The following is a 23,438-nucleotide window of genomic DNA, read 5'->3' as shown; positions in this document are numbered from 1 at the left end:
CTAAGTGTTCAGTTATGCACACAGCAGCAGACAAGACACCATTTAAATCTTGTTTTGGTTATGACCTTCGATAACAGAATCAATGTAGTTATGATATCTCAACTTCCCAGACAGTCCTGGTGCTGTTCTAGTCTGGTCATGCAGAGAGCTGTGTTACTAATCAGTCATACTGGTTACCTGATTACTCCTCCCTCTAAATGAGCAGTAATATTGTGTAGACAATACATCACTAGAAAGGACCATATTATATCCTCTGGCTTCTAAAACTAGATATTGTGTGACTATTAGATCTACACCAAAGATATCTGATATCCATTACCCCCCCGCCCCCCCACACACACACTTTTTTTTTTAAACCACCTTCTTCATTCCCACCTGTCCAAGGAGAATAGGTTGTTTGCTCCCTCTAGTGGGCAAATACTGCGATTGAGCAAAGGATAGCATAGGACCTCAAAACAGCCTTGTTCACTCTCTCATCACTGCTCATAAATGTTAGCCTATTGTGTAAGACAAAATCATCAGACACCAAGGCGACTTTCAATGTTTATTTTGTATGACTCAGATGTCAATGAGGTTCAGTACATGGTCAGCCTTGCAAACCTAACATGGCAGAAGCATGATCAAATTCATTGGTATGTAAAATACCAACATACAAAACAAAATAAATATAGAATTAATATTTCAATAGCATGCCTCGAGATGCAGGCGTATGCATCTTAAATGTGTTTATTTAGAATGGCAATTATGGCAGATCTGAGAGTAACGTACCTCCCACACCACCTTTATTAACCAGAACAATATCTACATTAACTGATGCTCTCAAGCTGAACACAGTTCTGTCTGTAAATTACACATTGATGCCTTCACATATAATAGCGGTCTGGAAAGGCTGGAACAGCTGGTTGAATGGGCACACATCCAGGTCATAGCCAGTCCCTCTAGACAGTCAGCTGGACAGTTTGGGCCAAATATAAAAGCAACGTTAATGGAGTGTTCACATTGCGGAGTGTTTCTCTTCCTTTACCCCTTTTTCCAATATTTTTTTCACCAGAAACCACTCAGTATGTTGCAGATAAAAACCAAAGCAACTGAGGATACATACAGAAAAAACATACATTGCTTAGTCAGCCAGAGACTTTACAACTGCAGGTATATAAACCAGAAGAAAGGTGGCCTCGGTCTGCCGTACATTCCAGAGGTTTAGTTAGTACTGTAGCACCATGGAGGCTTGGCTCACCTGTCACAGAGGGACAGGGAACAGGCAAGGTTGGGACCTCGAAAATATCTCCTTAGTTCCACGTCCTCTCTCCTAGCCTTAATAAATCAGGGAGAGCCTTGGGTCCTCTCCTCCAATACATTTGGAAAGAGAGATAATGAGAGAGGATACAAGGAAACAGGGAGAGACTGTTGGGATTGAACCAAGGTAAAGCTTTAAGGGAAGTATTGGGCTGTGTTCCAAATCTCATACTTTTTACCATTAGTACTACTGCAGCTGCCCTTACAAAGTACTGTTGCATGCAGTATGCATACAATTGAGATATACCACTTCGTGATGACATTGCACCTTGAACTTTGAACCTCTTGCTTATACATCCATTGCAAAATTAGCCGGTTGGGTCTGAATACCTTACTTAGCTAGCCAGGCTGCTACACAACTGTTATCAGTCATTGTCGTTGCACTGGTGTCCGTCAGCATTGACAGATGACAGCGCATTCAAGTGTAAGTACTACATATTGTTTGCGACTCGTGTGTGTATTTAATACATTCATTGCTGCATGAAGTTAAGTGGATAAATGAGTGCAAACGTCATCATTGCATTCATAGTCGCTGCGCTGTCATCTGTCTGTGCTCTCAGCGGCTCAATCGACGTGATGCATCTTCTGCTGTGCATTGTGGGTCAGAATAGCCAGAAAAGCATACTGGCTTGCATACTGCAAAATGCGACCGGATGCAGTAGGGACATCCTGGTATTTTTATCATACTGCACTTGATATACTCTGTATTGGGGACATACTAAATCTTTTTTCTGGTATAAATAGCATGGTAGTGTTGGTATTGGAACGCAGCCTCGGGATCAGTCTGGCCTGTCTGAGTGAGCTGATGCTGGCTGGTGAGCTGATGCTGGCTGGCGTTCTATTTTTAACTGTAAGGTTATCTAGCTTGGCAAGGCAGAGGAACATTGACATGGGAGGAATGTAGCAGCACCAACACACTGACAGCCACGCAGGAGCACGTGAGAGGGGTGCTTTGCTTTGAGTGTGTGTGATGTGTGAGTGTGTGATGTGTGTGTGTGTGTGGGGGGGGGGGGGTAGGCAGGATCTGTAACAGGGGATTTCCCAGCATGACTGTATAATGTCTGCTGTAAGATGAAAATGGGTGCTCCTCTAGCTGTCCTGGGAGGATGTTATAGGTACTCCACTTGTTGTCCTGGGAGAATGTAATGGGTACTCCACTAGCTGTCCTGGGGAATCGTCTCCAGTTCTTCGTCCTGCAATGGCTCTCTCTCCTGCCGTGCCTCCTCCTCCTCCTCTTCCTCCTCCTGGTCCAGCTCCTCCCCGGGCTCCAGGGCCAGCTGCAGCCTCCTCTCCTCCACCAGCTTCATCCTCTCTCGGACGTTGTCCGCGGACGAGGCCATGTCGCCGGGACTGCCAAAGTACTGCTCACTCCTGCGGCAGGGAGACGGGGTCATTTCCCAAAACCAGTAACCTCCTCGAGTGTTTCACCTCTCCATCACTGGTCTTCATCTATAGCCTGAGGCAAAGTAATGTGAAACTGTACATGTGTGTGTGTGTTTGTGCATGTGGTGTGTGTGTGCGTGCGTTCGTGCATCGAGTCTTACCCGTCTGGGAAGATGACAGGTACAGTCAGTCTCTCCAGCAGGGCCTTCCCCACGGTCTCCACCTCCCTGTACACCTCCAGCTCCGCCTCCTGGAGCTCAGACTCCGCCTGCTCCTCGTTGTCCTCCCTCAGCACCTGCCGCACACACGCGCGCGCGCGCACACACACACACACACACACACACACACACACACAAACACACACACACACACACACACACGATGATTAACAACCCAGGATCACAACATGAGGACACACGGATCAAGAGTCCTTTTTGAGTGTGAGTGTGTGTGAGTGTGTGCGTGTGTGTGCCAACCTTGTCTGCGGCGGTGTGGAAGCTGGAGGCCATCTCCAGGCGATGCAGCCTCTCCTCCGAGGTGACGGTGAACTGCTTCCAGACCCTGTTGAGGCGCGGCAGGGTGTCTCCGGAGGAGCGCGTGGTACAGCGCAGCGACTGGCACAGCACCACCGTGGCCTGGAGAAGCTGTCTGCCGTAGTCATACGTGCTCTGGAACACGCACGCGCGCGCGCACACACGCACGCACACGCACACACGCACACACACACACACACACACACACACAGGGAGAAGCGTCACACACACAGGGAGAAGCGTCATAGGTAAAGCGAGAGAAATGTGGGAAGACTGGAAAGAGATGCCAACCCTTATTGCCCCCCCTACCCCCCCCACCCCCACCCCCTTGACCAGCCGCCTCACCTGGGCCACGTCCACAAACTTCCTGTGCTTCTCCAGCAGGACCCTGGTCTCCTGGGCGTCCTCCCCCAGACGGATGTGGGTCTTCAGCAGGGCGTCCAGCAGCTCCCCCAGCCACTCCACCGCCTGGGGGACAGAGGGGGACAGAGGGGTCGGCGTGGAGAGACCTCCCGCCAGCAGGAGAGAGAGAGAGAGAGAGAGAGAGAGAGAGAGAAAGAGAGAGAGAGAGAGAGAGACGGGCGGCAGATAGAGAGGGAGTGAGACTGACCTGAGAGGCGTCCTCCTCACACTTGAACAGCTGGACCATCTGCAGCATCTTCAGTCTCCTCACGTCCACCATGTCCTCACACCTGAGGAGGAAGACACACACACACGCGTCAGGTTGTCCTCGTCCATGTTATTCCTGACACGCCTCCTCCTTTCTCCCGTACGTCTTTCCTCTTGGTAGAGTGCTCCGTTCACGCGTCTGCTCCCACCTCTGCTTGCGCAGCTGCATGTCCTCCATGATGCTCTGGATGTGGTCGATGTTCTCCTTGTTCTCCAGGGGAGCCTCCTCCTTCCCGTACGACCAGGCGGTCTGGGTGGACATCTGCTCCAGCAGCACCTGGCCCTTCTCCCTCAGACCCTGCAGGGCGCCCTCTGCAGGACACCAGGAATATAACAACGGTCTTCAAACTGTCAGCGTAAACAACCAACAACTGCTTTATTGGCCCTTCTCCCTCAGAGACTGTATCTGCGGGCATGCATGCGTGTGTGTGTGTGCTGCCCAGCTCACCAACGCTCTTCAGTTTCTCTTCCAGGTGTTTGAGCGTCTGCTGAATGGCCGCTCCGTCCACTGGCGCCACGTCCGCACAGAGCATGCCCAGTAGACCGTCCAGCTGCTGAGACAGCTACGGGGGAGAGCGGAGAGGCAGCGTGGGGGTGGAGGGGGAAAAAAAAACATTAACATCCTGAAAACAAATACCGAGAACTCACAACTCCATTCGGAGAGCCTATTTTTGGGGGATAATAGGATAAAAGGATTCACAAGGGTGAATTTAAGGGTGAGCGGTGATAGGTGGCGGAGGCCGTACGTCTTGCGCCGTGCCGTGGAAGTCGTGGGCCGACTGCAGGACGTTCTGCCTGGCCTCCAGCTGGCCGGCCTGCCGGTAGCACACGTCGCTCAGCTGCTGCTGTAGCCCCTTCAGCTCGGCCAAGTCGTCCTCATCGCCCGCGCTCAGCAGCGCCGCCATCTGCTGGTTCAGCTCCACGTACACCGCAAACCACTCCTGCAGCAAACAAACAAACGTTATGTGTCATATGGTTTTTGCACAGCACACAGTGACGAGGCACAAACACACAGTGACAGAAGTGTCCACCGATGAAATGTCTCTGCACATCACCCATCTCCCTTCCCCCAAGAGCAGCCGGGAGAAGACAGTAGGCCGCGTGCAGGGGACGCGCCCAGGGACCAAACCACACGCTCCTGTCCGTCTTCGCCACTGTTACGCACTACCATACCATAAACCCTGCAATTTTGGTGTTTAGTGTCTTGCTTAAGGTCACTTCAGCACATTCCGGAAGCTGGGATCGAACCGGGGACCTTGTAATCCCCAACTGGCCACTCTACCTCCTGAGCTACATGCCGCCCTATAGGCCAGCTCATGGTTATTAGTGGCGGTATCCTGTTTTAAGTGAAAACAAATTATGAAAGAAATACTGATTATGGGCTATAAGGTTAATGGCTGCCTCTTTTTCGGACGATTAATTCACTTTTTTTCACTGGTTGGTGAGTTTACAGACACATGTATTGCCTGTGTATCTTGATAGCAGCTAGCAGTGCTTAACTTAGCGCAGCAGCAGCCAAAGAGAGAGAGATCTGTTCTAGCAGTCTTCTCCTGCTCATATATGCTCCAACACCACCCTGATTAGAATCACACTCACTGACCCAATTATAAGACTCTGCAAGCAAGAGAGAGAGAGAGAAAGAACGAAAAGAAAGAACAAAAGAGAGGAGGAACTTGTTTCTGATGCAGGTGTGTCTGTGTGTGTTTGAGAGTGTGCGTGTATGAGAGTGTGTGTGAGTGTGTGAGTGTGTGTGAGTGAGTGACTGTGTTTGTGTGTATGTGTGCATGTGCGGTTATGTACGAGTGAGTGGGTGTCTGTGTGTACATGTGTGCATGTGTGCTTGAGTGTGTGTGTGTGTGTGTGTGTGTGTGTGTGTGTGCTTACACTGTGCTGGCTCTCGATTTCTTCGTGTTTCTGCTGCAGGGCCTGTGAGGCTCTGATGGAGTCTCCTATCGCCCACTGGGTCCTCAGCTGCTCCAGACCTGGACCTTCCAGCCAGTTCACCACCTGTATAGTGCACACACACACACACACACGCACACGCACACACACACACACACACACACACACAAACACACACACACACACACGCACGAGCACACACAAATTAACACACTGACCCACTAACACCAATCAGAGACCAGCTGGGGGGAGATGGGAGACTTCCAACCACATACCTCCAGGGGATATGAGTCTCAGGGCTGGACAGTGCGACTGTTTTGCTCGCATTTGCAAGTGGATCATTTCCAATGCGACTAGAAAATTACATTCAGTCGCATCAGTGCGAGTCCGACAGAAACATTGGTACATGCACTGTTTTGCGTGCTGTTTAACGTGAGCAGCAGGGGTGAAAGTAAGCCGGAATGGTCCGGTTCGCCGTACCGTTAAAAGATTTACAGCCGGTACGCAGTAAGGAACATGTTTTTTGTTTTGGTTTTTAGGGGACGCAACATCTGCCTGTCACGCAAAACAGGCCCTTTATCCACACTATTTTCAAGCGCATTTCTCCTAAATCAATGTAAATTTGAGCTACATTAAAATCTCTGTGGTATTCCATCAACAGAATGTGTCCCGTGTTGAGGCGCATTTTTGTAACTCGCATTTCCCATCAGTAGGCTACATTCGCTTGTCGTACTATGTTGCACGGCAGTCTGCACTGTAGACTCGAGTGCTGTGGATTTTGGCAGACAGCAGTGAGCAGTCCTTTTTGCACAAAACAAAACAAAAAAACAAGTAATAAGTTGTGATGTTTCACGATCAACAACCTAAATCATGAATGACAGTCATGCGAGCTCAGTCGAGTGCTCGATGCTTCCGCAAACACATGCTCGGAAGGGTGTGTGATTGGACGTTGGTTGCCTAGGCGCTGGGTAGCGTGCCAGCCGTTAACCCTCTGAGGGAAAGAAGGAGGGAACATTAAAAACGTCAGATGCTTGTTGAATGTTATGAAAAGGCAAAATGCAAAGAAAAATGTATCTAATGTTTAAGAGAAAAGAGAGAGATGCAGAAGCTGGTGATACTGTTGTTAAAAGTAGGAGAATTTCATAGCAAGTTGAGGACCAGAGGGAGGAAGCAGAACTACCAGAAGGAACAGGTGGGCTACTGACAGGCCAGAGAAGGGACATGAACTAGGCCATCCATCTGTCGACGGGATGGGTGATACTGTATCAGAACACAACAGTAGGCTATGTTTATATGCTGAACCTTGTCTGTCAGACACGATGGACATTGGCTTCTTATTATTTGTATGTAGGCTAATGTTAGCTGGCAGCTGGAATACTGCAGCATGCCTTGAAGTTGGACACAATTTTACAGTTACACTGAATTAAGTAGCCTAATCTAGTTTTAGTAATTTTGTAATTTCTTCTTATTTAAAACAGTTGAGGGTGAGAGAGATAAGGCAGGGACTCACTATTATATTCTCTATATATATTCTCTTTATATAATATAAATTATGTTGTGTGTCTAATTTCTACCCCGAACAGGAATTTAAAAATTTAATTTGTCTCTCTTCATGTCTGGGGTGGGACTGCAATAACTTAATCCTACTTTCACCCCTGGTTAGGATTAGGCTAAATAAGCACTTTATTTGTTTGAAAATGTCCCCTTTATGAAAATTGCTGAATTTTCATTTTGCTACTAAAAAACGTTGTGTGCTACTACATTTTTCAGCATGGTAGCACAGTGCTACTTGGAGAAATGCTAAGCGTCCAGCCCTGTGAGTCCCTGATTGGACTGGGGATTGGGTAACTAAGACTGTCAGCAGTGGAACACATACTGTGAAGTTTACTATTTACTTAGAAAATGTTATTCATACTAGTAACTAGTGTGTGTGTGTGTGTGTGTGTGTGTGTGTGTGTGTGTGCATCTGTGCCTGTATGTGTGTATATCTGTGCCTGCGTGTGTGCACGGGTGTGTGTGTGTGTGCGCATGTATGTGTGTGTGTGTGCCTGTGTGTGTATAGCAGATCAGGGGGATACAGAGTGACCCAGTGACAGGAGAACACTGACTCGGTCATTCAGCAGCCCGGCCCGGCAGCCCAGGGGGACGTCACACTGACCAGAGCAGCATTCACATGACCAGCTAGAGGATTCTAGCAAACAAGCGTCCCTTCCCTCCCAGCGACCCAGTATGAAAACTAGGCCAACACCTCCCCCCCAACCAAAAGACGACCTAATCCTTCAGGCTACCGCTCAACATCCCAGTTACCGTGGCAACACGCTGCTCGGCCTCCTTGACTACATCTCTGTAATCAGAGGCCTCTGTTCTCTGATTCACTCTCAGTCTTCACTCTCCATCTCTAATTCCATCTCTCTCCATCTCTCTCTCCATCTCTCTCATCTCTCTCCTTCGCTCTCCATCCCTAACTCCATCTCTCTCCAACTCCAGCTGTGTCGTCATTCTCCATCTCTAATGAGAATGAGTGTGCGTGTGTGTGTGCACGTATGAGATGTAATTTACATACTGTATTTTCTCTATGAGTGTGTGTGCATATATATAGTACTACTAATTATACTTTAACAGTCTATGTGGTGCTGTGTGTATGTGTGTGTGTACTGTGTACCTGCATGACCTTGGTCTGGATCTCCTCCAGCTGGTTGCGTTTGCTGCGCTGGCGGCAGACCTCCTGGTAGCGCGTGTACTGCTCTCTCAAGGAGTCCAGCAGCTTCATGACCTGGGGCTGGGCCAGCAGCTCCTCGTCCATGGGGGACCAGGCCGGGCCGCCGCCCCCCGCACTCCCGCCGCCGCCTCCCCCCTCCGAGCCGTTAAAACGCCGCTGCTGCAGCTCCGACAACAGCTCATGACCTGGGAGGGAGAGAGAGAGGGAGGGATGGAGGGAGAGGGATGGAGGGAAGGAGGGGAGAGAGAGGGAGGGGCAGAGAGAGAGAGAAAGAGGGAGGGAGGGAGGGAGGGAGGGAGGGAGGGAGGGAGGGAGGGAGGGAGGGAGGGAGGGGGGGGGGGGCGAGAGAGCGAGGGTGGGAGAGAGAGGAGAGGGAGAGAGACAGAGAGAGAGAGATGGTATAGAGAAACGGCAAAAAAAACTCAATAAGATGTAATGAAGAGAATGAAAAGTGTGTGTGTGTGTGTGTGTGAGCATGTGTGTGAGCATGTGTGTGCCAGTATGTTCCTCTCCGTCTAGAATTAAGTTACATCTCCTTGGTATCCGAGACTCCAGTAGAGCACTGCTTTTATTGATTATAATACCAATTTCATCTCTCCAGGCTTGTTAAACAATGACATATACTGTTACAAAGGCTTGATGCCTACATGCTGACGGAATACAACAAACACCAGTACTCTGCTACTCTCTCTCCCTCCAACAAAACAAACACTAACAGAGCTACAAGACAAAGCCATGCGATTGCTCATTATGCAAGGCATTTGCTGTGGAGTCAGGAGCTAGGTGGAGAGAGAGAGAGAGGGGGGGGGGGAGAGAGAGAGAGAGAGAGAGAGAGAGAGAGAGAGAGAGAGAGCGGGAGAGAGAGAGGGAGAGAGAGAGAGACACAGAGAAAGAGAGGGAGAGAGAGAGGTCTGCAGTGGGTAGATTAGTACCAGTGACAGAGTGAGACTCCAGCCTCCAGCTTCACACACAAAGATCCTTTTATTGGCCCTGCAGCTCTGGCTTGGTCTGACCATAGGCGAAGACTGGCTAAATATTTTCACTGTCTTAAAACAGCTGCAGTGACCCTCCTCACAGCTAACCTAGCCCCCTAGTAATGCAACAGCTACCCTGTTTGCTACTAAAGCTGTGCAGATTCCCTTACTGAGGACATTACCAGACTGGAAACAGGGCATCAGTGCAGACACAGCTAGGAAAGATTGTTTAACACAATAGCATTCTACCGTCTAATGTGTCTTTGTGTCTTTACTACTATTAAACAGTGTATGGGACAACAAGTGTGTTTCTACTGCTGTTCAAATTACATTTAAATCAAGAGGATTTGGGAAGTATTCGAGAAAGATATTCATAATTTACCAGTCTGTAGAACCGTTTCAGGATCAAACGAAGGTAGATAGTTACAATCTGGCGGTCTGCGAGAAAAGGGAATGTAGAAACGTTTGATTCACATTCACAACTGCAAAACACATTAAATGAAGACCTAACCTCCACCACACAGCACACACTGTTCTCTTGTGGATGCCAGGATGAGGGATACTGCAAGTCATTAAAGTGACTGTCAAGTGACTTCTGAGATCTGTTTCTGAACACAGTATACATTACATATTATGCAATGCAAAACAGGAAGTCTGAGGCAACTCTTCTTAGAATGAAATCCTTTAATATACAGCTAGTTCATATTGAACAAACAGACTGACATGTTTTGGCAATGCAAGGCCTTCATCAGGTTGCAAGGCCGAAACATGTTGGTCGGTCAGTTGCCTTGGACTTCCTTTTCTGCATTGCACTGGATTGCTCCCCCGACTGTGTCCAAAGAGCACAGCTTTTACAGAACCTACCGAGCGCCGTAGCCTTTGCCTTTTTCTCCTATTTTTGTACATTATACATTACATCTTAGAAGATAATTGCTGAAAACATGTGGAAAGTCCCTGAACTATGTAGTACTGAATTGTGGAGTTAGATTGTCAAACTCTTTCAACATTTTTATGTTCCAGATTTTTTGGGCGGCCCTGAATCAAGGCTTGATGAGTACTACTTATCAAGGTCCCTCCACAAATACATGTAAACGAGAGAGCGCATGCACATTCCTGTTTCTCTGTCTGCAGTCATCTTACTACAGCCTACTGTAGGCTAACATTTTGCTAGCTGGCTATGCCTTTGTCCCACAAACGCATCTGTCAGAAATGACTGTTGGTGTCCGTAGAGAAGGACCAGCCGTGTTGTAAACGGCATGTTAGCCTGTGTAGGAGTGAATTCTGCTCCTGTCACGGTATTGCGCAGTGCGCAAGTGACCGGGGGTGTCCAGATTCTCATTTAATCCGTGGCGCATCATTGTCCCTGATGGAGATGTGTGACTGAGAACTCAGGTCGGGGGAGAGACAGGGGGTTCCAAATCATGAGTAGGAGAATGAATGAAGGAGTCCTGAATAGATTCTGCGTTTGTGGGCGCAGAGAGATGAGTAATGTCACCGTTCCATGTGAATAAGCGGTTGCTGGCCAGGCGCAGAGATGGAGAGGGGAGGTGACGTCACACAATAATCGCTGAGGTGTGTAGAGAATAGTCCGACGAGGAGCTGGCCTGTTTTAGAACGCTTTTTTGTGTGAATGTTTTTACATTTATATTTAATTTTAGGCAAGAAACAACTAATACACAATACCAAGTGTATAATAACGGACAGTACGGTGAACAGTTAACATAACTGAGTAACAAAGACTTAGACAGGACATTAAGACGTATGTGTGTGTGCGTGTTTTGCGTTTTCTCTGATGGAATGGAAGAGTGAGAGAGTGTCTGCCAAGTTTCAAGTTGATTTATTTGAGGAAGAGGGACAATGTACATTTATGAACATTTTGTAATAGAAAGTAAATGTACCCAATTTTAGCTAAAAGGCTAGAGTTATCCCAGACTCCCTTGTTCCGTTTGCCCTTCGCAGTCTACTGCGAATGAATATCCCACTGTCATCATCTCCAGTACGGCTGGCCAGACTGTACAAGCCCTGCAGCCTATTGTAGCTTATATTATAATTATAGTAGGCAGTCCACAGTAACTTACCTCTACTAAATTTTGTCGCCAACGTTAGTGCATGTAATGTTATATTTGGCCTCTTCCCTGAGCAGAATCCATAGGAAAACTCACTGCTTACCCATAAAACAAGGGCAATCTTTGGCGTGCCTCAATATAGCGATGACAAGGAATTATATGTAGATGTGGATTTTACGTTTGTGGGTAACGGCAAACATGGGCCGAGAGACGCCTAGCTGTCCGGGGAGGGTGGAAACTACACCGGCCACCCACCAAATGGTGTCCACCCGCAGTTCAGAGAGGAGAATACTGTTTATTTGCATATGATTTTGTAACTTAATTTATTATCACTTGGTGACTTATTTTAATCATTCAAATGTGGCTATGTGGTTAATAACACATTTCTCTGTGGCGTGAAAAACTCAAATATTTATCATTGCTTTACAGTCAGTTTAAAGTTCTCACCTGTCTTTGTCGACCTGGCTGGCTTTCTCATTCTCGTTAATGACAGACAGCTCATCTAGCAGGGAGGTGGACTCCTTAGTGAACTTCTCAAACACCTGAGAGAAACACAGACAAACTTAGTCATCAGTAAGATTCTGCCAGGGCTCATAGGGGTCAGCGGGGGTAATGTACGTTTATAGCTTTCCGGATCTCTGGTGCTTTGTGCTGTTCAGGGTCGGGGGTGTGTCTTACCAGTCTCTTGTTGACCCAGTCCATGTGGTCGTACACCAGACTGCCGCCAAACTCATCAGTCAGCTGACAAGGCTCGATGTAGCGGGTCAGTTTATTGGCCGACACCAGGATGACCTGGAACACAGATGAGATGGGGGAGGGGCCAGAGTTAGACTAGGTTAACAGACCAGGTTAAATCACTAAACAGGGTTAGACTGAGTGGCAAGTCTCATCTGCCAGCTGTTCATACTACATCTCTGCCTTGTCCTTCCTCAGCCAAGCTGAAGTTCTATTCTGTTTGCAGCAAGGGGCCAACAGCTGCTCGCTCACACACACACACGAACACACCCCAGAGCAGCTGCCACTAGCTCCAGGGGCACACATACTTGACCATCCCCCCGCACCCCCTCCCCACACACACACGCGCGCGCACACGCACACGCGCGCGCAAACACACGCGCGCGCACACACACGCACACACACACACACACACACACACACACACACACACACACATACACACACACACACACACACACACACACACACACACACACACACACACACACACACACACACTAGTGTAATCACTCCCCAGTGCCAGATCATTGTAGACTTCGCCTAAAGTCATGATGAAATCTGTTTGCCTGATGTTGAAATCCAGTTGTGTCGTGGTGTGTGTGTGTGTGTGTGTGTTGCAGTGAACATTTTTGCTAAAGTGTGCGGTGCCGGGCAACATTATGGATTCTGCCCCCAGATTCAAGAGAAAGTTATATTAGCAACAAAGAGAGATCAAATTCGAGAACCTCAACATCCAGCTCACATAATACAGCTCAGCAGAAAACACTCTGACCCTGAACACACCCTGCCCTCTACAACACATCACTGCTTGACGGCAGAGCTGTTGAATGGCTGCCAAGTGCTCTCTCAGCATGCAAGGCTGAAGGACACTCTGTACCAGCAGCCCGGCCGAAGCATACCAGGCAGCAGGGGTAGAGTAGGTCAGGAAAAGCAGCGACTCTCTAGCCTATTGAGCTGCAGTCCTAAGGCATTTTTAGACAGAGCTTCTGCAAATTTGCTGCAAATAGGTCCCGCAATGGACCCACAATATCTGCGCTCTGCCCATTTAGATAGAGGTGTAATATTTCCGTGGCAGCTCTTTGTTTAGATAGCATTCCGCGCCTCCGCATTTAAAAGAGGCGTGAACAATCAGCCGTTCTTCTGTAGTCTTCCTTGTTGGCGGAATGCACCATTCAGACGAAAAGGGGAGTCGGGCCGTTGTGGGAATATCACTACCTCAAAAGACGGAACGAAAGGGGGGAGAATCTGTTACACCAATCCGTGTCTGTTCAATTTAGACCAACGGCGAAACGTACGATTGGCGCAAGTACTACGTCTTAACAAGTCTGTCTGAATGACCCTCTAGTTTCAACGTGTAAACTGTAGGAATGTAGGCAACTACTCTAAGTATTGAGCTGCAGCCCTAGTGTCAGTGTGTGAACCACTGAGCCATTGTTGTTGACCATCAGAGGTCAGCGTAGAGAGATTCAGCTCTCTACTAGAAAAGTTGCCATCAGATCAGGCCATCACTGGGAGAGACAGAGAGAGAGAGTGTGTGTGTGTGTGTGTGTGTGTGTGTGTGTGTGTGTGTGTGTGTCTGTGTGTGTGCGTCCTCAGTCGGCAGTCTGGAGATAGAGGTGACAAGCAGCCAGGCACAGAGGCTTCACCTCTCTGGCAGGTGTTCATGCTCCACGTCCACATGCCGCAGGACCTGCGCCAGCCTGGGTGTAGGCTGCTACTGGGAGAGCCAAGCCCAGACAACAGCACAGAGACATCCTAGGTACCTCCACAGTGGTGCTCTCTGATGATCTAACTTGCTGACAGAAAACTAGGTATCTCTCTCTTCATCGCTTTGAACTCCACGGTCGATACTCTCTCCTCTTCATCCTCATCTCATCCTCTTCCTCCTCTCCTCTCGGGCAGTAAAGCCGTCCGTTTAAGTCCTGGAGTTCCATGGGAGGCGGTTGGCTCATATCAACACTCATACGGTTGGACCTTCAGCTACTACAGTATGGACCTCTCTTGAACCACTACAGTCATTAGCGTAAGGAACATACAGAATCGTTAGAGAACACTAACCAATCACCCAGGTCAGTGCGGATGGTGTTGTCGAAATACATACGTTTACTCTCCTTGGAGTGACATTTGAACTGCTTACAGCTGTTGCCAAGCAGCATGACCTTATTAGTTCATGCTGAAAGTAGGTTTATTTCAAAGTCAGACAAACAGGCATTCTCTTTCCACACTTTCCATTAAAATCCCTCCTTTTCTGTCCTTCTCTCTCTCTCTCTCTCCCTCCCTCCTCTTACTATCTCACACATCTTATTTTCCCCTCTCCTTCCACTCTCCGTCCAGAAACCAGAGCAGTCCCAGGAAAAAATTCTTCCCTCCACCAGAACAAGCAGGATCCCACAGAGACCACATGGAGCAGGAGATATGAATATTTAATAACTACTATAAATCCCAGAAACAATGGCTATCTATCTCTATGCCATACGGGCAGACAATCCCTTCTAAATCACCACACAGGGACTAGAGGTGTATTAACACTGCATCAGCCTATAGCCAACCTGAGTACTCCATCAGATGTAGCCTAGGTGACAGACAGTTTCATTGCTGGTCTAAACATGTTGGTCTGAAACATGTCAGCAACTCTTTTGGGTCAGACAGATACACACAGACACCAACCCTAAACATAACCTTTTACCTCTAACCCTAACCTTTGACCTAAATTTAACCCAAAACGAGAGGAGATGCTCCAAAAGGTCCCCACAAATATAGTTAATTGTGACCCACCCATGCATATGCACACACACACGCGCGCACGCACGCACGCACGCACGCACACACACACACAAATAGAACTCACCTCAAAACCCAGTCTGTCCTTCTCCTTCCAGAAACAGAAGTGGGTGACCTTCTTATCCCAGAATTCATCTGGCTTCACCACACACACCAGTGACACCTCAGCTGGAATCACGTTCTAGAACAAGACAATGTTGTTGAGAATGTTTTACAATATGGAGGTATGCCCTGCTTTCTAACTTCCAACATGTTACTCTTTACAGGTACCGGAGTGTCCTCTATCAAACCTACCCCTCTGTAATGACCAGGCTGAATATTCATAAGCATGATGATTAATCAGTGAGAGGTGGGAGGAACAGATGTTTTGACAACAGTAGCCCCAGGGGACCAATCAACCTGCAGCACATTAACAGCTTTCTATTAATCGGAACGTGAGAGGGAGCTGGAGGGGAGACCACACAGGACACAGACGGTTCCGTGGTCAGGTCTCTCCCTCATCTGTCTGGCACTCTAACACTCACCCACTGCAAAGGCTAACCCCTCTAGAGGCCAGTCTCATGAGTCACAGCCAGTGGTGTAGTGGTACTAGTGGAGGGTATATGCAGGTATACAGAGAATAGCCACTTCTTTATTCATGGAACCACAGTATACCCACTTCTTTAAACACCAAACACCACTTCTTTAAAAAGTTTAACATTTCTGCTACAGTTTTCCCACTTCTTTAAACACCACTAATGTAAAAAGTGTAACATTTCTGCTACAGTATACCCACTTCTTTAAACACCACTAATGTAAAAACTGTAACATTTCTGCTACAGTATACCCACTTCTTTAAACACCACTAATGTAAAAACTGTAACATTTCTGCTACAGTATACCCACTTCTTTAAACACCACTAATGTAAAAACTAACATTTCTGCTACAGTATACCCACTTCTTTAAACACCACTTATGTAAAAACTAACATTTCTGCTACAGTATACCCACTTCTTTAAACACCACTAATGTAAAAACTAACATTTCTGCTACAGTATACACACTTCTTTAAACACCACTAATGTAAAAACTAACATTTCTGCTACAGTATACCAACTTCTTTAAACACCACTAATGTAAAAACTAACATTTCTGCTACAGTATACACACTTCTTTAAACACCACTAATGTAAAAACTAACATTTCTGCTACAGTATACCCACTTCTTTAAACAACACTAATGTAAAAACTGTAACATTTCTGCTACAGTATACCCACTTCTTTAAACACCACTAATGTAAAAACTGTAACATTTCTGCTACAGTATACACACTTCTTTAAACACCACTAATGTAAAAACTGTAACATTTCTGCTACAGTATACCCACTTCTTTAAACACCACTAATGTAAAAACTGTAACATTTCTGCTACAGTATACCCACTTCTTTAAACACCACTAATGTAAAAACTGTAACATTTCTGCTACAGTATACACACTTCTTTAAACACCACTAATGTAAAAACTGTAACATTTCTGCTACAGTATACACACTTCTTTAAACACCACTAATGTAGAAACTAACATTTCTGCTACAGTATACACACTTCTTTAAACACCACTAATGTAAAAACTGTAACATTTCTGCTACAGTATACACACTTCTTTAAACACCACTAATGTAAAAACTAACATTTCTGCTACAGTATACCCACTTCTTTAGACAAACTACCCTCGTCTTTAGTCACCACTACACCTCACATCAATATGCTATATCAATGGAAAACGACTGATCAACTGAACGACTGGCTGGTCTCATCTACCACTAGATGATGTACAGTTGCAATCAAAATCATTAACCCCCATTGCAAATTAGGTTTATTAGCAAAATTTACAAACGTTCAGTTGTTTACAATAAACAAATCAAACAAGAACAATTGAAATAGCTCAACACAACGATTATACAATATTAATAGTCTTTGCTTAATATTACAAGTGTTTTCTCCAAATTCAACACAAAATGCCACTTTTAATGACTACTGCAGTCTCAGAATTATTCAACCCCTTCATGACAAGCGTCTTTAGTACTTAGTAGAGCACCCTTTTGCTGTTATGACCTGCTGCAAACCTGATGCATAGCCAGACACCAGCTTCTGGCAGCGTTCCTGAGGAATTTGGCCTCCAGTTCACTAATATTCTTGGGTTTGCGTGTTGCAACCACCTTCATCAAATCCCACCAGAGATTTTCTATGGGGTTCAAGTCAGGCGACTGTGACGGCCGCTCTAGAATCTTCCAGGACTTCTGAAACCAAGCCTTGGTGGACGTTGAGCTGTGCTTGGGATCATTGTCCTGTATGAAGGTCCAATGACGCCCGAGCTTCAGCTTCCTCACAGACGGCATGACGTTTTCTCCTAGGATTTCCTGATACTTGACTGAATCCATCTTGCCCTCCACATGCATTAAAAGTTTTTTGATTTGTTTATTGCAAACAGCTGTACCATTTTGCCAGTAAACCTAATTTGCAATGGGTGTTGAATAATTATGATTCCAACTGTAAGACCCAAAGCTTGCACAAACCTTATAGCGTACAAGCTTTGGGGAAAAGGGCACATAATTGGGACTTGAGGGTTACACTGACTCTGTTCCTACCTGCAACATGAGCACCACAGTCTTGACAATGTTCCACTGTGACTTGCGTCCGTCCACGATGACAGTGAAGCCTCGGGCTTTGCATTTCTCACTACAGAGTTGGAGAGACAGATGGATAGAGAGAAAACATGAAGGATGAATGACAAGTTGGTGTAATAGTCGCTTCCACTATGGCTGTGGTAGGTGTGGGAGGTGGCGGGGGCACTGATGGAGGTGGACCTGGGGCTGAGGACAGCAACAGTCTACTTTTGTGTCATGTGTATCAAATCACATTTTATTTATATAGCACATATCATACATAAATGCAACACAATGCACTTCAGAACAAAATAAAAATGGAATAAATAAAGACAGATAGTATAAAGCCAGAAGACATCTAAGCTACTCCCGGCCTGCCTGTCCGCTGTGCTTCTGTCCAGACTTTCCTCAGACACTGTCGGCCTGACAGCATTCATTTTTGGCAGGGGTCCTGGACAGACCATGACAGGGCCTTATTTTTAATTAATTTACGTTTTGGCTAATTTTAACATAAAATACTGATCCGAGCTGCCAGCCAATAGAAATACTGCTCTGAATAGAAACCCTCCCCCAACGTTCCAGCTGCCTACTCTAGAATCATTTTGCCTGCTAACCCCAAAATGATTTTTATCATTTGGTGTCTTGATGATGACACCAAATGATGATGGTAGAGAGTGCTGTCAAAAACAGGACAGACAATGCAGAAAAATGATGCAATATATCCCTCAGTTTTGTTACAAAAAAAACAAAAACGAATAGGCCTACCTATTTAGGAAAAAGAAATGCAAATATGGTAATATTGATTTATCATTTCACCATTTGAAATTAAGGGGGAAAAAAAAAAAACGCTAAAAAAAAAACACTTTCAACAGCATTGACAGAGCTCCAGGACTTGGAACGTTAAGTCAAGGGGATAAAACAGCTTGAATTGGTGAGTTGGCAGGCAGTCAATATTGGGAGTTGCAGAACATATTTTACCCCATTGGAGAGCAAAAAATCTTCTCTTTAAAACGGCAGCAAAAGCCTATATAAAGTGCACTGCTACCGAAAATACTGGAGCATGTCATACATTAAATCCAATGCAGTTACACAGAGCCCTGCTTCCCAGGTAGTCCTGTGTGAATAGGGCTTTACTAGTCAGGACTACAAGCCGATCGCCAACGTTGCGAAACAACAACTCAGATAGTAGCCTACTTTTGACATAGCAAACATGCACCACATCTCTCTGTAATGCTAATGAATTTCACTGAGTCGTCTACTGACAGCTACCACTACTGTCTATCTCCCTAAAGGCAACATTAACATTTCATATCATTATTGGGCTCTGTCTGTAATTTATGCTCTTCAGTGTTCGCTGTCAATATTCCTGCTGCAATGGCAGCCCTACAAACTTTGTATTATGGGTTTTATTGAGGTGGTTACATACTGTTTGACCTTGATCTTCAGCATCCATTCTTCCAAGCTAAAACCTTTAAAAGGCTGCATCTGCTCAATACAATTAGAGGCTTCACTCGCCCAATGCGATGTGATTGGCTAAAAACTTAACAAATACCCACCCATGGTGCGGACAGACAGAAATTGTGATCCCTATGTCTCGGCAGCCCCTCCTGGGCCCTCTGGGTCCTCTCGGGGGTGAGACAAAAAGGCACCTCGAGTCAGCCAGTGATAATAATCTTATCATAGTTTGTGTGGATAATGGACAAGTTCAGAAAGACACTGCTTGGGTGGCCAATACATAGGTACTGCTAGGACTGGAGGCTGGCACTTTAAAATTACAGCCTGATATTCAAAAGAGGTGAATTCATCAAAGGAATTGTTCCTGCAGCTCAGAGCATCCGTAGCTATGGTGGCTGTCCCTCCTCCTTTTCCCCCCACTTCTAGTAGACTGAAAGAAACTATAGTTGGGAGGAGGAGCTTCACTAAGGGCTGCTGACCCATTTATGTTTAGCCAAGTTTAAGTTAAAAACATACAGTCTAATTTATGTTCACATACACACTTCTTATACAGTGCATGTGTGTGTGTACCAACCTGGGAATGCTGAGTAGATAGTCCAGGGTAGAGCTGAGCTCCTCCATGCTGGTCTGTTCTGTACATAGTGGGATGGTGAGGATCAAACCACTCCGTCTGTCCTTACCCCCTGACACGCAAACACACACAAAGATGTCTCAGATAGTTAACAAGAGACACATACTAGCTAATCTCCACAGAAGACAAACAGGCACCAAGTAGTTCAAAGGAAAGGTAGCATGACACAAAATGGTTCATTATAGATCATGGAGTAAAGTCAAATGCGAGGATGTAAAAAAAAAAAAAAAAAAAAAAAAGTTAACATTTTAAATTGTAGTTGGGAAAATTAGGCTACATCATTCAGGGGTGATATTACTAACTGTTACTTTTGTGGATATTTTAGTGTGGAACCTATATTTCAAGTGAACCTACTGAGAAACTGACAGCAGAATATTGAAATCGTGTGAGAGAGGCTGACTGGAGGAGAGGAGTGGAAAATCCCTGTGAGCTTGGCCAGGCTGAGACCCATGAGGAGGCAACCCTGCACAGCTCTCCACACACCAAATCACAACCTCTGGCTGCTGAAGACCATGAGTAGTCAATAATGTCAAGATGGCCAGCATTTATGATGACTGTTCCAAATCTTTAATGGGCATTAGTCTGTGACTGACTGCCATCGTAATATGATCCAGGCTGAGAGTGCCAGGGCTAAACGTTCCAACCTCAACTCCAGCCCCCCGCCTAAGACTCCAGCTCCAATCCCAGTCCCAACCGAGCCAAGACTTCTCTAGGTAATGGAGGGAGAGGCAAAGGCTTGGTCTAATAAACAGCAGTAATGACGGCATATCTGTTTCTCTCTCTCCCTCTCTCTGACTCAGACACTCCAGCTACACCCCTTGCCTGTAAAACAAACCCACAAACCAACTATGAAGAGGAGGAGCAGGGAGAGGAGAATCCATTTATACAGAAAAAACAACAACATATTAATAACCACGTTGAAGGGCTAATCTTTACTGTAAGTCCAGAGTACACCTAACAAGGGTTCTTCTATCAACCTTGCCTATGTCCTCTTGCTGTCAAAATGGGCTCTGCTCTCAAACTGCTGAACTTTATCTCTGCTTCTTGAATGAAGGGGTAGACATTAGTAAGCCATTAATAATGGTTGATGTTGATGCGCTGTTGCTTGCTTACCAGACAGGAAGGCCAGCCTCTTCTTCAGAATGGGCAGGATATTAGTGGCCTCCATGGTGGCTTCTTCCAACCTGCAAACTAGAACAATCACACAATTTGAAGGTTCTATCATCTCATACAGTCACACACACACACACACACACACACACACACACACACTCACACACTCACACACTCTTCCTGTCGAACATTAAGGTGCGTTACCTGTCTGTGAATATAAAGATGTTTAGATTTCCCTCCCTGCATCCATGTTCTTCTAAGCGAAGGAGAAGACAGGAAAAGCAAGTACTACTAAGTAACTATACATTGAGGATGAACACTGATGTATGTGGCCTATGTCTTGTCATAGTGAAGTTAAGAGTTTGTCATATCTATCTGAAGTAACGTTATCCTCCTGGACTATGTTTTAGGGGCTGCAGATGGTGGAAGTTGCCAGGAATGGGAGGAACCATTTGAAAGCCATTAGCTGATTACAATGCTGCAGCCATTTTATATAAACCCTGAACACTCAAACTACTCTAATAATGTATTTTTCAGTGATGCATGTAGTCTGGAACATTTTGATCGCATTTTGATGGGCACGCTGTCCAAGATCACGGGACTGGACAACTAATTGCAAACACACACACACACACAATTTGGGAATCCTCCATGTACAGTAGGCTACGTCGTCACATCCCATACTAGACCACCAGACTACCATGAAAACCCGTCTGATTCATCCGATCGTAGGTTATACGAGATCATGAGACAAAAGCCTAGAACGAAGAGCACCCACCTCTCGGGCCCGAAGTGGCAGCAATATAAATCATACTTTCAACCTAAAACTAGAGAGTGGATGAACACATTTTGGTCCAGCTTCAGCATGTAAATATAATAAACATAGATGTCTCAGTAGCCTACCATGAGGTTCTCACCTAAAACTGGTAACATAGCCGATAGAGGCAGTAGCTCCCGTTAGCTAACTTTAGCTATCCCGACCCTGCTGTTGCAACAAGCAGACATAATGACCTATATTTCTGCGATTGAATGAAACCCCACAATATTCCCGTCATATTTTGTAACTACATTAATACCATACATATAGCGAGCGAATGTGTAGCACTGAATACCCTACCTCAGACAAAAGAGAACAAATGATGTGCCATATCCGTCCGTAGATGATGTTGGGAGTTCAAGCGCAGCTGTCCTCGCGGCAATCCCAATTGTTTATCAGTGTCTGACCGACTTCCACTGATTTCCTATGGGAGGCTGGATATCACAAGTCACAACTGTGCCATAGACTATGCGTAGCGGGTAATCGTGTTTCAGTTAACATTAGTTCCGATAATAGTAAGTCACACTCACGCCGCTTTTGAATTAGCTAGCCAGCTAGTGTCTTGATTCTGGAGAAAATGGTTTGTTTCTGGGGGCTGGACAACAGTAACAGAGGCCACTCCCAGTTGCCAGGTTGGTTAGCTGCAGTATTAACATGGCCATTTCGCGTGCGAGCCCAGAGGCGAAGAACATCGTCAATAATAATAATTGTGCATGTCACACCTAAGTCACAGAGTAATGTTTTAAGCCTCTGTGATGAATACACGGAGAAAAGGCAACGCACATCAGTATTGAGTAGGCTATATCCAAACTATTGCAATTGTAAAGCAATGCAGGGATAAAATAACGTTAAGTAGCAATTAGGTAGCAGCTACATCCCCTCCAAATGAGCACGGTCCCCAAAATCTTCATCGTGAACTATAGCTCATGTGATCAATTAGGAAAAGTTTTATGTTCGTGGACCAAGCAGGAACTATAGGCTATTGCTTTTTTGTCAAAAAGCAAACAAACAAAACAACTACTACAACAGCAACAACAAACACCATGTTCTGTGTAAAGTGCTGAAAAAAGCTTAGACTGGTTCGAGATGGTCTACCTTAACTGGTCACGCCGGATGGCTAACTGGTCTAGCTGGTAGCTGAGCCAGGCGCACTATCCGGTCACCCAGCCAGTTGTTGCTACAGTCTGGTAACGCTAGAGAGAATGGGCTTGGTTTGTAACCAGGTAAACTGGTCAGCTAGCCATGTAAACTGGGCATAGCTGGTCAAGCTAGTCACCCAGTCAGTGTAAAGTGGCCAGATGGTCAAACTGGTAATCCAGCCAGGGTAAACTGGTCACTAGCTGGATCAGCCAGCGTGTAGGTGGTAGTCTTCAGCACACATTGCAAAAAAGTCCCACCATGGCATGCCTGTGAGTCCCAGCTGTCCCATTATTTGGATCAAGTGGAATTAATGATTGAAAACAGACAACTTTCTTTTAATACTTTTTTGAATAGAAAACCTTGTTTTAGTCAGTGCATTTAGGTCAAAGGGCCTTTATTCTGAAATTCCACAGTGAATCATTGTACAAGTGGAATTAGTGATTGGAAACAGAGCTTTCTTTTAATATTTTTTAAATAGATTGTTCTAGTGTATAATGTACTGTATTTGAAAGGCCTTTATTCTGAAAATCCATGGAAAACGCTCAGGAAGTTTTTGAGAAGCTACCTGGGGCCT

The 23,438-nt window shown here is 46.0% G+C and overlaps 1 protein-coding gene across 1 annotated transcript; it reads right to left on the bottom strand.

Moving 5' to 3' along the window:
• Positions 1 to 576: 576 nt before the first annotated feature.
• sestd1 (SEC14 and spectrin domains 1) lies at positions 577 to 22,265 on the bottom strand. The gene is made up of 18 exons (XM_084443655.1): positions 22,025 to 22,265; positions 20,908 to 20,985; positions 19,738 to 19,846; positions 17,691 to 17,781; positions 15,129 to 15,242; positions 12,221 to 12,334; positions 11,990 to 12,084; positions 9,859 to 9,914; positions 8,446 to 8,687; positions 5,766 to 5,888; positions 4,628 to 4,822; positions 4,330 to 4,444; positions 4,031 to 4,193; positions 3,823 to 3,904; positions 3,558 to 3,680; positions 3,156 to 3,347; positions 2,841 to 2,974; positions 577 to 2,667 (listed from the first exon to the last, which is right to left on the bottom strand). Exons 2-18 carry the CDS (start codon positions 20,960 to 20,962, stop codon positions 2,454 to 2,456), a joined length of 2,217 nt encoding a protein of 738 aa, XP_084299781.1. The 5' UTR covers positions 20,963 to 20,985; positions 22,025 to 22,265; the 3' UTR covers positions 577 to 2,453.
• Positions 22,266 to 23,438: the final 1,173 nt, after the last annotated feature.

Source organism: Borostomias antarcticus, assembly GCF_949987555.1.
Source record: "Borostomias antarcticus genome assembly, chromosome: 9".
Taxonomy (NCBI): domain Eukaryota; kingdom Metazoa; phylum Chordata; class Actinopteri; order Stomiiformes; family Stomiidae; genus Borostomias; species Borostomias antarcticus.
This window is presented reverse-complemented; position numbering and strand designations above follow the sequence as displayed.